Here is a 15,487-nt window from a genome sequence, read left to right as displayed (position 1 = left end):
AAGGTAGAAGGCAGGTCTCGTGAACCAGGCGCCTCCTCCTCTCAGAAACATTCTGCTCCGCGGTCACGGTTCTCTTTGTTTCTTTAAAAACAAATGTAATTTGTCTTTTCTCTTGCCAATCTCGTCTGTGAATTTGAAACTAAATGAAGGGTCATTCTGTATGGCATCACTTCACCGACAGAGAATGGAGCGTGTAAAAAATGTCAGGCTTTCCCTCTGCAGAAACTCAATTTTTCCCCAAAACCGCTGTGGATGCGTAACATATGTGCGCTTCTGCAAAATCTTATTTGAGAGATGCATTCGTAGGGTATGCACTAATATAAGTGACAAAAGATTCAGCAATGTCAAGTCCTGTAAACAAACCACTCCAGGGAAGTAACATTAACACATAATTGTATGTTTTTACCATGTCAGACCTGTCACAAAAAATAACTGGAATTGTGATTATAGTAATTAATTTTTCCTCTGCCATTTGAAACATGCAAACTTATTATGGCAATGAGGATGATAGATTCTGGCCTGCCATTTTAGCGCATCATATATTTACATTTCCATATGAAGAATTATTGCCAAAAGATGTTAACAGGATGAGATCTACACATAAACATATCTTTTAAGTATACCCACCATCTTTACATTAAGACCTGAAGATCTTGTGAAAAGAAAGGGGGTAAGATTAGGCAGGAAAGATGAAGCAAAACAGAGGGGTTTGTCCCCCAAATCAGGCAGGTCTAGAAACCACAGTGCTGGAAAACTGATTTGTGGGGTATCATACCAGTTTGGAAAGAAAGAAGAAAAATGTTATTTTTCTGTCTGTTGTTACAGTCCCCAAAATTCTGTTAACCTGACCATCTTTGTTTCGTTATTGCTGTGTTAACACTGTGCCGTGCCCAGGGTGAGTGGGTGGCTGAGCTGCCAGCTCTGTGGCATTCCTTCTGTTTCAAAGCGGAAATTTCTATGTCTTGACATACAACTTAAAGACAAAAAGGGGAAAAAAAGGCGGGGGGGGGGGGAAGAAAAGAAGGAAAGGTACTGATTCAGCTGGTAGAAGACTGACAATAATACTGTTACCAAAGGCACCTATATAGGTGCACTTATATTATGTAGTTTTAGAAATAAGCCCGAGGGGTTCCTTCTTCACCGCCACCCCCTTCCCCGAGTCTCGCGCTCTGCCTGCCTGATCCCATCCGACAGTAGAGCTGATACCGCACTAATCCCCGCAAGTTTGGGACTAATGAACTAACTGCTGGGCTGCCGCCACGGAGCTTGGTCCCAAACTATACTGTACTTCACACTCGATTTATTCTCCAGATGGCGAGACTGCGCGGCCCCGCCGCGAGGGACCACCTCTTCCACTGGAGTGTAAAAGTGGACGGATGTTGTTTTCTTTGCAGATTCGATAATTCAGAGCTAGGAACTCGTGAGGATGGTTAGTTATTAGGTTTAATGGGTGCCAATCGAGCCGGCAACACACATATTTCCGTCTTTAGTTTCAGTGTCTGTGTGCCTGGGTGGCGGTGGATTTCTCGGCGATGCTGTATCACTGAAACCTTTATCTTCTCCGGTTGGCGTAGCTGCGCGTGGTAATGAACATCTTCCCGTGTCTTCCTCTGAGTTAAACAGAAGGGATGCTAAACTAGCCACTCTGACTAACTTTTTTTTTCCAGTGGGTTTTCCAGCACGAATTGCAAATTTAGCATATTTTAATAATATCACTGTTTATCATGGAAGCTCTCTGTTGTCTTTCTCTCTTGTTCAGTTTGATAAAGAACCCAACCCACCTGGGATCCAATGGGGACACCACCATCCCAAGCTACCTCAGGGTGGAATCGTTCACTTAACAGTCAGGTTTATTTCTTTATCAGCTATTCAGTCATGACAGAGTATTATCCGATGTTGTAGTTCTTGTGTGAAGAACAGGGTAAATAATTTTTTTCACTTTTCCCTAAAAATTCTAGTTTGTTGGCAGAGACTTTACATACAGCTTGGAAAAATGTGTTTATTCTTGCATCTACTGATACAAAGTCCTTACTCTATGAAGGACTACTTTTTTCTCTATTATTACAATGTTGAAGTAGCTTACCTAGCTTAAAATTTTAGCTTTTCGCATGGATCCTACAATAAGAATAGCATCTACGTTTCACTGTATAATGAGGCAGAAAGGGCTCTCCCTTTCCTCCATGTTTTTAGTACATTTAGTCAGATGCTTTAGTACATTTTTTTTTTTATTATTTACTCATGAAATGTTTTATTGGAAGCCTGGGTGGGGACCCGATATACCCTACTAATATTGGTGGGATTTTCTCTGTTGTAGGAAGGGTAGGCACCGAGTCAAACCTCTCACGAGCTCTGACTTTGGCAACCAGGTCCTCTCAGTTTGTCCCACAATTAAAACCATAAATTAAATCCTGATGTGGAAACTGTAGTGACTACAAGTATTTTATCACGGAAGGAAAACATTTCCATTGCTGGGGTATCTAGGCAGACAGATCTAAAACGTAGTGGTTCTAAGAAAATGCATCAATTCTCAACCCAACAGATGGCATGGGTGTGTTAACGAACATAGCAACATATTTTCTATTAAAATATGGGAAAAAACAACAACCCCCTCCCCATGTTTGTCGGTTGGTATAAATTCAGTGAAGTTGTTGGTTATTTTTGGGATACGTACCAGAGGGCTGCACATTTAGTTTATGTAAATTGATAACAGCAACAGCCTGTTAATAAGTGTTTTGTATGGAAATATACCTAGAAAGACACGATCTGTCTTTTTTGGGAAGGGAGTTCGCAGCCTGAGGAGAAAAAACAGCTAATGAGACGGTCTACTGCTCATTATTATAATCCAAAAAAAATCATAATGAATTAGGCTGTAAGTTTGCTAGAGATGTGCCTTCAGTTGGAATTGGATGCTGCCTTAGTGGATAATTTGGGGAGATCTTTCTTTTGCAAATTGGATCAGTGTGTGCTGAAACGGTGATAATCTGACTTTAATTAAAAGCATAAATTGGTTTGGAGTGTGGTTTTAAGCTACCCTTCTGCCTCATACCCAGAAACTTTCAGCCCAGCCCTAGAAACCCATTACCCCTGGTCAGAGAAGGAAAACACAGGGGATTTGTATTACCCGGTATTGGCATCATATGGTTCGGTTTACCTAATTCGGAAGAGCCATTTCAGACGGCTGTGCGCCGGAGCTGTCTTCCAGCTGGACGTGTTTGTAGTAAACTGCGTGCATCTTTGTGTGGCTTTCCTAATGGCCCCAGTCAGAGCCCATTCACAGCAGCTCGAACGTTTCGGGTTGTATTTTCCAGAGATTACCTCGGAACGTGCCCCTTGATCGCAGCACAGGGATGCGTACATGCGCGCCTTGTTCCCGTCTGTCCGATTAACGGGCATATGCTCCCAGCCTTCGGAGAGGCACAGCTAGTAGCCCCAAGCTGAAGGCTGTTTGCTTCAGATTTCATTAACTTTCTGCTTCATTATTCCTTCCTTTTAACCAGTTAGAGCCATCACTTGCTTTTCTCTAAACTTACCCTAATGATCGGGGGTCCCAGCCCTGTAAATCAGTACGCTGCAGAGCTGTCTTAAAGCGGCCTGGGAGACCCTGTTCTGATCGGACCTGACAACTGCAAGCTACTGTTCCCTCACACTGTTTAACTCAGACCACATTGGGAAACCGCCTCTGCCCCTCTCGCCAGCAGAGATTTGCATCCGTCTGGTTTAAATCTACTGTCATGTGCTGTCTTGCTGATTGGTATTAGCCTGGATATTAACTTTGATGATTTTTTTTTTATTATTTTATTTTTACCCCTTGAGTTTGCCTGTTTTCTTGAAAAGCATCTCTATTCAGCGACTGCATATTGTTAAAGTCGTTCCTGAACCTCCATGAGTCAGGAGCTTTAAAGTTTTATTAGCCCCATAAAAACTCTTCACAAATGAAATGACTTTTGATAAGTGTGCGTTTTGACAATGCGAATTTGTTAGGGGCTGTTGGCGACTGGAAGGAATTTGGGGTTGAAGCTGCAGTTGGCAGGAAGCAGGGAGCCCAGTGCCCTCCGTCTCTCTCCCCTCTCCTTCTCCAGGCCAAGAAACGCGTTTCGTTTCAGAGAAGCGTGCAAGTATTCTTCATGCAAATCAAATATTAAACAGATGTGCAAATTTACATTCACAAAAGTAGCGAACGGCCATGGGAAGCGCGTGTCTTTGGAGATTTTATTCTGGGCCAGCAGGAGAATAGCTTTTGGCATGGTTCAAGAAAAGACTACAAGTTATTTTGGTGGTGTTTCACGTGCGAGTTGTGAACTCTACTATGGGCTTTAATATGCTTTGGATACATGGAGAAAAGGAAGATTTATATAGCAAAACCAAAGAAGTGTGTGTACATCAGTGCTTTCTGACATCCATGCTATTTTAGCACAGGCAATATGGAGATTAATTGCAAAAATGAATTGTTTCATGCAAATTTATTAACATGCCAGTTTTGTGAGTACAGATGGTTAGGGCAACACATTGTGGTTAATATAAAAATTTGTGTTTGTTAGACATTTTCAGCAACAGTGGACACAAAAGTCATGTTTTCTACAAGTGATAGTGTAGAAATACTTAGACATAAAACCTGAGCATTTTATTTACCAGTTATAAAGGAACGAGGAAAGTAAAATTGCGAGGTGCTGGTGATGACTGCTTCAATAAACGTCCAGGAGCGACAGACATTTTGGGGACACCAATATACTGGCTGTCTAGCTTTTTCCCCACATCGTTTCAACAAGTTTTCTGTTCAGTGCACTTTTTTGTCAGTAGAAAATAAGCTTTCTTTTCTTTTTCTTGTGCCTTTAAATACATATATATTTTAGAGAGAAGCAAGGCTGACAGTTGTGAAAACCCTTGAAGAGTTTGACTTTGGCCGTGCTGAAAAGTGCGTTAGGATAAACTCCGTGTCCAGCGGTCTTGCAGAAGAAGATCTAGAGGTGCTTTTGCAGTCCCAGACCCTTCCTTCAAGCGTGATGCTCCCAAAGGTTGAAAACATTGAAGAAATAAGATGGGTGAGTAGCTGCCTGTTTACCAACAGCACAGTAGCTTTTGACTGAAGCTGTTGGGCCAAGTTCACACAGGCATAGAGATGAACGGCTCTGAGTTACAAGGAAGGCTGCAAATACCATATAATGTCATTTTGCTTGGCTAAAGTCATTGGGAAATGCATCTGTTTAAACGTGTGTAAGACGTGCTGTACAAAAAGCATACGTGAAACACCTTGCATTTATAAAGAAAACCAGATTCATTTCTCCTGCGGTCAACGAAGAACCAATATCGATGTCAGAGTATCTTGTCAAAAATAGAGGCAGAAACATCTGTCTCTTTTCTAAATACCCGAACGCGCAAAATGACAGCCTACGTCCGTGTGCCTTAGTTACATGCATTGTAAGCAGGAGATGGGGAAACCATGTTAGCAACATATGAAAAAATGGGTTGGGGGGAAGGTCAGTCCTTGGGGCAACTGGAGGAACAAACAGGAAGCTTTTAACTAGTGTTTTTAATTAGCACAGATATTATTTCCTGAACAGTTCTCTATTTCTTCCTTTTTAATTGCTGACAGGTGTGTTTGTGTTTCACGACTGACTTTTCAGCCAATAAAAACCTGAAATGTAAATGGTTGGCATGTCAAATTACTTAAGAAAACTTTGAAATAGGCCTAATTATGCTATAATTGTTTTAATTGTCAAGAAAAGGGGGACGTTTGTTTAGATCTACCATTATTTCTGTAACATGCCAGTAAAGGACTAATGCTTAATTATTCACTTCTATATTTTTGCAAACCGCTAGCCGAGCAACTAGCGTGCACGCAAGCTGTGATGAAAGGCAGGCGGACGTATTAGGATCTATTTTAATCTCAGCATCTAACCTTGATCAAACCGTTAAGATCAGGCATAAGTGTACAACTGAGCAAATACGTTGGGTACGTGACGAGCCCCGTCCGTTCCGTGGCGCTGCCCCTTCGGCCTCCGCTGCTCGTGATGGAAAGCACACCGTCCCCTTCCACCAACATTTAATTAAATTAACCGGAATATACCTCTCAGGGTTTACAGCCGTGTAAGTGTTAGACGTAACTTGTCAGTGATGAATATTCATGCTTCCAAAATGGCAGGGCCCTCGCTGCCACAAAGTAGGTTTTGTGGGGAGGTGGGATGCGGGGGCTCTTTGTCCCCTCGTCCCCTTCCACCTTCCCTCTCGCTAACTTTGATTTCCCTCGTAGAAAACAAGCCAGCCCCAACAACTTCTGCCTCGTTGTCCGCCTTTTGCTGCCCTCTCGCTTTGCCCAACCTTTGCACACAAAGAGCGCGCTTCGCTCAGCGCCGCTGCCTTCCTTTCCCAATCCTCCCAAAATTCACTCCGGCGTGATTTTTCAGCCTCCCAGAAGCTGTTTATTTCCCCCCACGCATACTCTCCTCCCCCCCCCCCCCTTCATTTTTATTTATGTGCAGCAGAAAACCTGGAGGCTGATGCACAACTAAAAGATGGGCTTACTTGTTTTCTTTTGTGTGAGAATCTCTTGCTTTCCTTTTGTCCCTAGTGTGGGTACTTGTTTGACTGGCATGGCTTATTGGACTATAACAAGCGTAACTCTCCCTCCTTTGTGGCGGGACAATTCTCCCACAAATCCCGACCAGTGTGCATTCTTCCCGACACACTATTGGGTGTGCACTGGAATTGAAAGAATTGCTGAGGCCTTGCTACTTCATCCCCTCCCCAAGCTTTGTGGGTTTTTTTTTCCCTCCGCCTTCTTTTTTTTTTTTTTTTTTTTTTTTTTCTTCTCTCCCTTTCTCTCTGAAATGAACACTTTACCAGGCCGGAAACATTTAATCGTCTCCTTTTGAAAAAAAAAAAAAAAAAAAAAAATTAATTGAAACTTCTCCACTCGTTACCTTTTGTATTGGTGCTTATTGCAAATGTTTTAAAAGGGCGAGGAAGGGAAATAATATTTAATTAAACATGCCTTTTTTATTTCGTTTACCTTCAAAACAAAAGATAGCAAAAATCCCAGGAGTGTGACTTTTAAAATATTTTAAAATAAAAGAAGAGCTCTGCTGCCTTAGCTTGCACCTAAAATATAAACACAGTAGTGCTATTTACTTTTTTTTTTTCTTAAAAATAAAAATCAGATAGGAGTCTTAAGAATATATGCTGATGCCACTATATTATCTCATTTTCTGCGTTTGCCTGAAGTTTACTGTTTTCTGTCCCTACAGTACCAGCCATACTGTACACTCACACATGTGACTTGCATTGATTATTATTTTTTTTCTCCTTGCACATTTTTGGGTGAAATTCTCTTCTCCAAAGAAAATTTACGGAGAGGGCCACGGTGACGATGCAAAGCAGGGATGGGAAGGGCAGAATTCTGCATCGGAGAAAGCTGTGATTTATTTTGGCCTAATTGTAAAGTTACTGCAAATTGCTGGAAAGCTTTTTTTCAAGATCTGGGTGATTAGATTTTCCTTCTTTTGGGGGGGGCGGTGGGGGGAAGCTAAAAGGGGAAATAACACCTCTAATCCAGCTTCTGGTAAATAGGCTGCCAGCTTTTAAAATGAGTTTCCTTTCTATTAGTCAGAATATTATGCTAAGCCTTAAGCATTAGTTTTTTATGTTGCCATAGCAGCCTTATTCCTGCAGGGTTGTGACCTGCGATGATTACAGTACAAAGCTTATAGGGTCTTGAAACCCCCTTTGAAGATGAAAAGTCTTTGATGGTTTATATTTATGCAAATCTCTTAGATATGATTTACCCAACTGAGACTGAATGGAGAGATGATTAAAATTCCCTTTCCTTTTATATCCATTAATAGTCGAATATTCCTTAAATTTAAAATATATGCATATGTTATTTTTGTCTTTGTTTACTAACATATTTTCGCTATACCTGCGCTATGTTTATCTCTGCACAAATTACTCGATCTGGACAGACATAATAGATTTACAATATAGGGCTGAGGGTTCCCCCCCCCCCCCTTTTTTTTTTTCCCCTTTTGAAAGGGGAAAAAATCTGTGCAAGAGCTTTTGTATGTTTCCAGATGATAGATTTTGGAATTTGGGCTACCCCACTGGCAGCTCAGAGCTAGCTGTGAACTGGTCTCATGGAAAAAATTGGCAAGCTTTGGTCTTCAAAGAATTAAACTTCCTTTTTAAGGCCTTCCTAGGTAAGCTAAAAAATTATGAAGAAAAGCCTATTGAACAAAAGGGTAACGGTGCCGTAATGAATAATACGGATGCCACTTAGAAGGCTGGGGAGCACTTCCAGTGATGGCAGTGCTGGACCTGAAACAAAACCGGACCTCAGGTACAGCAGCACTTCATTGTTTTCCAGGGCCCGCGGATTTGCATTTCACTAAGCCAGGGTGAGAGGTGCTAAGCCTGGATTTTATTTTTTTTTTTTAAGTTTTTTTTTTTTTGCAAACCAGCCTCCAAACTTAGAAATGTATGGGAATGCTGCGGTTTTGAATCACAGGCCTTGTTAAATGCTGGTTTAATTTTTTTAATTATAAGTTTTTGGGGTGGGGAGGGGTGTTGTTACAGCCAGGTGAAAAATTAACGTGTTATATATACATGTAGACTGTTCATTTTTTTTTTTTTCTCTGATAGCTCATACTGTCTAGTTTTAGTTTTCAGACAAATTCTTACATCACCTAAAAGGCCGAACACTTGTAGAACCAATGAATTTTATCCCCTTTGTGGAAACTGCAGTGGGCTTGCTCAATTTTAAGGTAAGCAGGTCTTGAAGTGTTCATATTTTGCCATCTCAGCACACTACGATAAGCAGAATAGTCTCCAGTGTCCCCCCCAATTTCGTCAAGGAAGAGAGGTTGAAAAATACTTAACATATTGTTCAATCCCCTAAAACATTTGTACATTTAACTCTCATGTTTGTATTGTAAAGGCCTTCCTAAATTCAAAATATTTCAGTGACAGAACAGTTCCAGATAGTCCGTGCCAAATAACAAAACCTCTCTGCATTACTGTTATCATTTTTAACACACTTGGAGTGGGAAATGTGCTCCTCCAAAGATTTGAAAAACTCACAGTATTGCAATACGCTTGGCTATTTAGTAGCTATCGAACTCGACTTTTGTATAACATTTAATTAGAAAAAAGAATTAATCATCATTTCACTATTGCTAAAGTGGCGTCTTTCTAATGGTTTCTACTGATAACGTTACAACCAAATTTCACGTTATCGTTTTTCTGTGTGTATGATGGGGGGTTTAATGCTAAGATTAGAAGTAGAATTAACTTGGAAAACAGCAAGTATCTGAAGAACATGCTCCTTTTTTAGGGTAATTTCAGATCAAATCTTATTTTTAAAGTCCATTTGAATGTGAATCACTCCCAACCTTTACTATCAAGTCCAGGTTTTTTTCAGAGAGGCAAGGCAGTGCGGGAAGGGAGCAGAAGATCTCGTGCATGCGCCCGGAATTCAGCGTCCCCCTCCCAAGCTGTAAGGGAAAAGTTTCGGACCAGCTGAGGATGCCCACATCAGGAGCACCTCCAGAAGGACCGGCAGGGCTCGCAGGCAGCCCGCTCGTTTCACACGGCCCTTTATCTCACAACACACGCTAACGTCTCTGGGAACGTAATAAAGCAGTAACCAAATAGACACGCTCCTGTCCGGTCTGCATACACAGAATTAAATCATATTTTAAACCGGCTGAGGTTTTTCTTCACCTGCAGTACTTTACAGTGGAATTTTTAATATTGCAGATCCTGATAGTTAAGAATAATTTCTTATCCCGCCAGCTGCCATAGAAGAACACCCACTAGTAGAGCTTGTAATGACATCTGTCTCTCTCCGCGTACCTCAGCCTTAAAAAATACTGATGTTATCCAAACATCGATATAAAATAGTAATATTTTGGCAATGCACTTCTTTGTAGAAAAGCTACAGCAGCAACATTTTGCTTGCTTTAATTTTAATACTTTTCTGCAGCACTTGTTGCATTTTTAGCTTCCTTTGCTACTTTTCAGTTATATGTAGCAGAAGACTTTAAATTGGCAATCCTGTAAGGAATCCTGATACCCTATAAGGAACCCACAACCGTTTTAAACCGTTCATATTATTTATTTAATAAAAGAGCTTCTGATCCTTATTTCTGTTTCTCATGCAGATATAGCACACGTCAAACTAATCGAATTTAATACTTTCCGTTTGCTTTTGAGCAGTATTTGACAAATGCTTCGTTTCATATTGTTACACAAATATCTGACGTACCGATCACAGCGATACCCAGGGTATTTTGTCAGCCAGAAGGTAGGGAATCTGCTGCCGTGTCCTGTATTTACACAGTCTAGGCATGTGAGCACTTAGGGAGAGATAACGTTTTTGTCTTTTGCTGAGTCATTTTAAAGCACTGTGCATAGTCGAGCACCTATAATGGCTTTGCTTAAATAGGAGCAATTCTAGCTGAAGCATTTTGGTAACGCCGAGTTGCCGTAATGTCTTCTGTAGTCTCTCTGCTTCCTGCATTTCTGTAGAAATTAATACTCCGCTCTCGTTTGAAGGCTGTCTGTGAAGAAGCGCTGAGAACAGGATCCCAGGTTGGCTTTCATTTGGACGCAGTCGTCTTTGGAGGAGAGGATTTCCGTGCCAGCATAGGTTGTTACCTGTGTGTTTCCTATAAATGTTAATGTATAGGATTTGCATTGGAGAAGCCTGATGTGATGTATGGCCATTGCTTTTCTGACAGCAAGAATTCAAGTAATGACGACACTTGATTCCGCATTTTACCTTGTCACTTTTCTCCTTAATTCTTTTCAGCGCAGAATGTGTCACCGGCAAAGTAAAACATAGTCCCTGTGCGTTACGGGGCACTGGCACTTTCTTGTGCTTCTTGCCATGCAGTACCAAAAAATTAATGAGAAAAACCCCAAAACCTGTTGAGTCCCTGAAATTATTTAAAAATATGATATCCATAAGAAACACGCGCATGCTTTTAAGAATTACATTTAAAGTCCTAAAATTCTGATGTCTGCTTCATCACAGTTTTACAGACAATTATCAGTCAGGCTTTTGACAATATGCACAAATACTCTCCTGCTGCATTTTGCTTTCATACATTAACTATGTCCCATGTCAACACAGCCACGTATTCATGCGAAAGCACTATTAGCCTTCCTCAAAAATAAAAAGTATCTCACAATTTCTTTTGTGAGAAGCTGCTTAGCTGCTTATTATCTGATTCAAGATAAAAGTGCAGAGCTGTCAACATTAAAATTAAAAATAAGTACGTTAATGTAAAAAATTAGCATTGCTTTACTAACATGCTCCTTACAAACTGGAAATCTTTGTCTAAATAGTGACCCTAAGGAAAGGAAACTTATTTTTTCACACCAGCCTTTACATGAGCACGTTGCTTAGCTGGTGCCCTGTGAGCACATGAAGTCTTATGTATACTTTTGCTTCATCTACCATCATTTTTTCATCCAAATACTAAAGCTTAAATATTCAGCTTAGGACATCAGTTGTGACAAGAATCAGAACCAAGAAAAGTGCAATTCTATTCTCAGTGTGAATTTTTTAACTCATTACTTGTACCCAGTATATGAATTTGTGTAGAGCTTCTCTTGCTGTAATGCTTTTCACTGTGCATACAGTAAATAATATAATCAAATAATTACTTCACGTTAGTCCCAATTCCTTACCAGCCAAAGCTTCCACTGACTTCAGGGTTACAACTTCTGATTTGAACTAAATCAAAATCTGAATTTTATAAGCTAGAGAGACCTCTTTTTTTTTTTTTTGCCAAAGCAGCTTTTTTTTTTTCTCAGCAGAGTATCATTTTGACAATATAGCCTTGCACCCCTCGTTTGTTTTCTAAATCAGTTAAATGAAATCTCAACCATTTCTTTTTTTTAACATAGGAAATATTTAAAATAGACAGGTTTAAAACACTCTTGTCAGCTTTTCTTTGTTTTCATTGTTTCCGTAGGTGCGACAAGCAGTAAGGAAACTCACGATATTCTATATGCCAGGCAAAAAATAATAGTCACAGCAAAGGCATTTGGCCTTCAAGCAATAGACCTTGTTTACATCGATTTCCGAGATGAAGATGGGCTCCGCAAGCAATCAAGAGAAGGCGCCTCAATGGGATTCACTGGTATGGCTTTCTGCCAATGTCTCAAAATAATGCATAGCTTCTTCAATTTAAATATATTGCTACATTTACTGTCACTTAGACAAATAACCTGGGTTTTATTTCAGGTCACTTATTGAAAACCTCAGTAATACCAAGCTCTACTATGTTTATTAGAACCTTTAAAATTGGGGCTGGAAATTTTGCCTGAAAAGTCACAGGCTGCTTTTTAAAAACCACATCCCATGAAGCGTGTGACTGTTTTTGACGAGAAGTTGGGGTGGAGGCTGTGCAGTGATTCCTCCCATCGCAGAGCACGGGAAAGGCGACACTGTACTCTGCGATGACCGTTCTACAACTGCTTCTTAAAATATGTGATTCCCTTTCCCCTGTTGATTTTTAAACACTAGTTGGTAAAAAATACTTCTGAGGTGAAGGAGGTGAGAAGCAAATCTTATATGCTAATTGCTAGGGGAAAGTTATTTTCTTATTATTTTCTTTGATTTGTTTTCCATCTGCTGGCTCCCCTCCCGGTAAGGGCTGGTGTCACCTACGGGTATTGGCAGACAGCAAGAGCAGCGGGCTCCTTGCCCCAGCGTCCCGTAACGCAGCCTGTTACCCTGTGATTGCTGTACCACATCGCTCGGACGCCCCGGTGGGACGGTGCAGCCACCAAAGATTGGGGCTTTGCAATAGAAATCAGCCGTTTGACACATGCATTAAAGAATTCTAGCATATGGGACGAACATTTTACGTTCTTTGTCCCTGACCATCATTCAGGATATACGTACAGTAATAGCACATCTCTTAGGTTTTTGTTAGCAAAGGCATGCGTCCCGGTGATGCCATCTAGCAAATTATATTTTTACAGTTAGCAGTATATGATATTTTAAAGCACCAAGAAAAAAAAAAACCCAAGCATTCTTTTAAGTGATCTCAATGTGCCAGTGAAAGAATAGCAGTCGATGCTCTTCAGTACAAACTCTGCCTCGCTGTCTGTTGAGCTTCAACGTTTGCAAAACCAGATCTTGTTTCAGAGGCAAAATGGTTAGCTCCTCACAGCTTTGTTGACCACGTCCATGTGGACTTCTACCCTTCATTTACCTGCGATTAAAGTTGGGAAAATAATAGAGTTCCTGAATGGTAGCACCTGCTGATGGCTACCTAATCTCAACCAATATTTCCTAGCTTACAGAAAGGCTTGATTTTTGAAAAAACTTAAGTATGTGAACCTCCTGTTGACAGAAGATGGAGTTACAGATGCCTAACACCTTTGAGAGCACTCTTTTTGAACACTTAATGTGTATTTAAATACTTAACTCGGGCTGTGAATTTAGGAAATTTAGACATACTCAGCATAAACAACATTTGGACTCCTCTGACTTCATGGTGGAAGTTGTCTGACATCAGGATAGGGTCCAGATAGAGGACAAGTAAGAAGGTCACACATGGCAATTTAGGGTGTAAAGTGAATTTCTAACTCGGCCCTAGCGGCATCTTGCCTTGCCGTACCAGGGGTAAAGATCTGTAAAAGGTACAGACTTCATTAAGGTGAACCCACAGCTCCTGCTCTTTGCCTCCTGCCTTTCCACAACAGCACATTTCCAAAATCCAGCAAAGAGCCTGACAACCAGTCCAACCGTCATTACAGACAGGGCAATACTGACTTTTCTGATTTGGTGGCCAAAAAAAAACATTTAAAAAAATCTGTTTAGGTCAAAACAAAACAACATTTTTCATATTTTTGGTTAAAAAGGAAAAAAAAAAATTACATTGATCCAAAATGTTTTGCTTGTTGTTTTGTTTCTTTTGCTTTCAGTTTATCTAATATTTTTATAATCTTGCTTGCTTGTTTTGATGAAAATAAAATGTCCTGTCAAAACTGAAAACAAAAATGCTTCGATCCAAAACTATATAAATGAAACATTTTAACATTTCCAATTTAATATTCATCACAGAAAATTACAAACGGGTCTTAGCTTTATCTATGACCTCGTATAAAGCAGAAGTCTGCAGATCGTATTTGCCACTGACAGTCCTCTGATAACGTGAGAGTAAAATACTGGTGTCGCCTTAATAGCAAGTTCAAAACACATGATTCCTGTTATTTTTAAATATTTAAGCTCCCTTCCTGCTACTTTTTTACAAAGAATCAAAATCATTGAAATTAACAGGACTAAAAGGAGCTGAGGCTTCCGAGTTAGCTGGAGAACACACACTTCTTTGCATGCATAGGGCCAAATTCACCACCCTCAAAACTAATGCAAATCCAAAATATTCAGCAAAGTTATATGTGCTTAGATTTTTCCATATTCAGATTTAGACTGGTAGAATTGGCCGCAATGTAATCAACTGTGTTCACTCAAGATTAAACGAGCAAAATAATATAGTGAAAAATTTGCCAGCTATTTAGTTACTATTGTGACCCTCATTTGCTTGTTTGAGCCAAGCTTTCTTTTCTAGTTACCTTAAAAGCAGCCTGTTTTGCCTTCAGTGAGTGTGTTTACGTAAAATCAAATGTTTTCAAATGTAATTTAGCCAAATTAATAGATGCTTTATATGTCTACTGGTTTTTAAATTTTATATATATAATTTTTTAGGGGGATTTTTATGTATATATATGTATATATATACACATACACCCACACACGCAAACACATCCAGCAAGATGTTTTACAATAGCAGAACCTGTGGACTTAAAGTCAGTGTGTTGCCTATATAAACGGTCATCAGTTTTAGGAATGTTTATGTAAAAAATTAAGTAAACCTCGCCATAAGCTTCAACAGCTGACTTAGTCATTATAGAAGGTCCTGTGCTACATGCTGAGAAGCCAGATATAAATACGAAACACTATAGGTTTCCTCTCTTTTTGCAGTCTTTTGTAGAAGACTAAAATGACACCATCATACAGTTACCTAAAAGACTTGACAGGTATTGATTTAAAGCACGATATATCAAGTGGTACTGTAAAAAGGATTTCATGGTCATAAATTTTAATGTCTTCCAATTTTGCACTCTCTCAGTAACTTGTCAATAACAACAATTCTGTTTAAAATATTTGCTTCATTCTTGCATGGCATTACGTCTATTATACAGTTATTTGGAAACATAATCTGTGACAAAAATCAGCTGAGTGCTATAAATCAAAAGTTCGATTATATTCTCTGTAAATTGTGCAGTAGTGTTTTAATGATAAAATGTATAGCTTACTGCTGCAGATAACTTTATCAAAAGCAAATCTTTTTACAGAAATATTTTACACTTAAAAAATCACATATATAAGTATTTTCATTTTTGTTATAAATATAGAGTGACTTTAAATGTAATTTAAAATATATTCTACAATTTTCCCAGAAAGTTAAGCTCCTTA

General features: G+C 39.7%; 1 protein-coding gene across 2 annotated transcripts in view; it reads left to right on the top strand.

The window, feature by feature from the left end:
- Window positions 1-15,487, top strand: part of CLYBL (citramalyl-CoA lyase) — a 176,315-nt gene that overhangs the window by 142,612 nt on the left and 18,216 nt on the right. The window contains exons 3-6 of one of the 2 annotated variants that reach the window (XM_075741286.1): window positions 4,851-5,039; window positions 8,652-8,753; window positions 10,546-10,639; window positions 11,973-12,140. In XM_075741286.1, coding sequence (XP_075597401.1) covers window positions 4,851-5,039; window positions 8,652-8,753; window positions 10,546-10,639; window positions 11,973-12,140 — 553 coding nt within the window. The remainder of the gene's footprint in view (window positions 1-4,850; window positions 5,040-8,651; window positions 8,754-10,545; window positions 10,640-11,972; window positions 12,141-15,487) is intronic. The other variant, XM_075741298.1, reaches the window with a different exon arrangement.

This window comes from Balearica regulorum, chromosome 1 (genome assembly GCF_011004875.1).
Source record: "Balearica regulorum gibbericeps isolate bBalReg1 chromosome 1, bBalReg1.pri, whole genome shotgun sequence".
NCBI lineage: Eukaryota > Metazoa > Chordata > Aves > Gruiformes > Gruidae > Balearica > Balearica regulorum.
The sequence above is the reverse complement of the archived record's forward strand: the minus strand, read 5'-3'. Positions and strand labels throughout refer to the sequence as shown.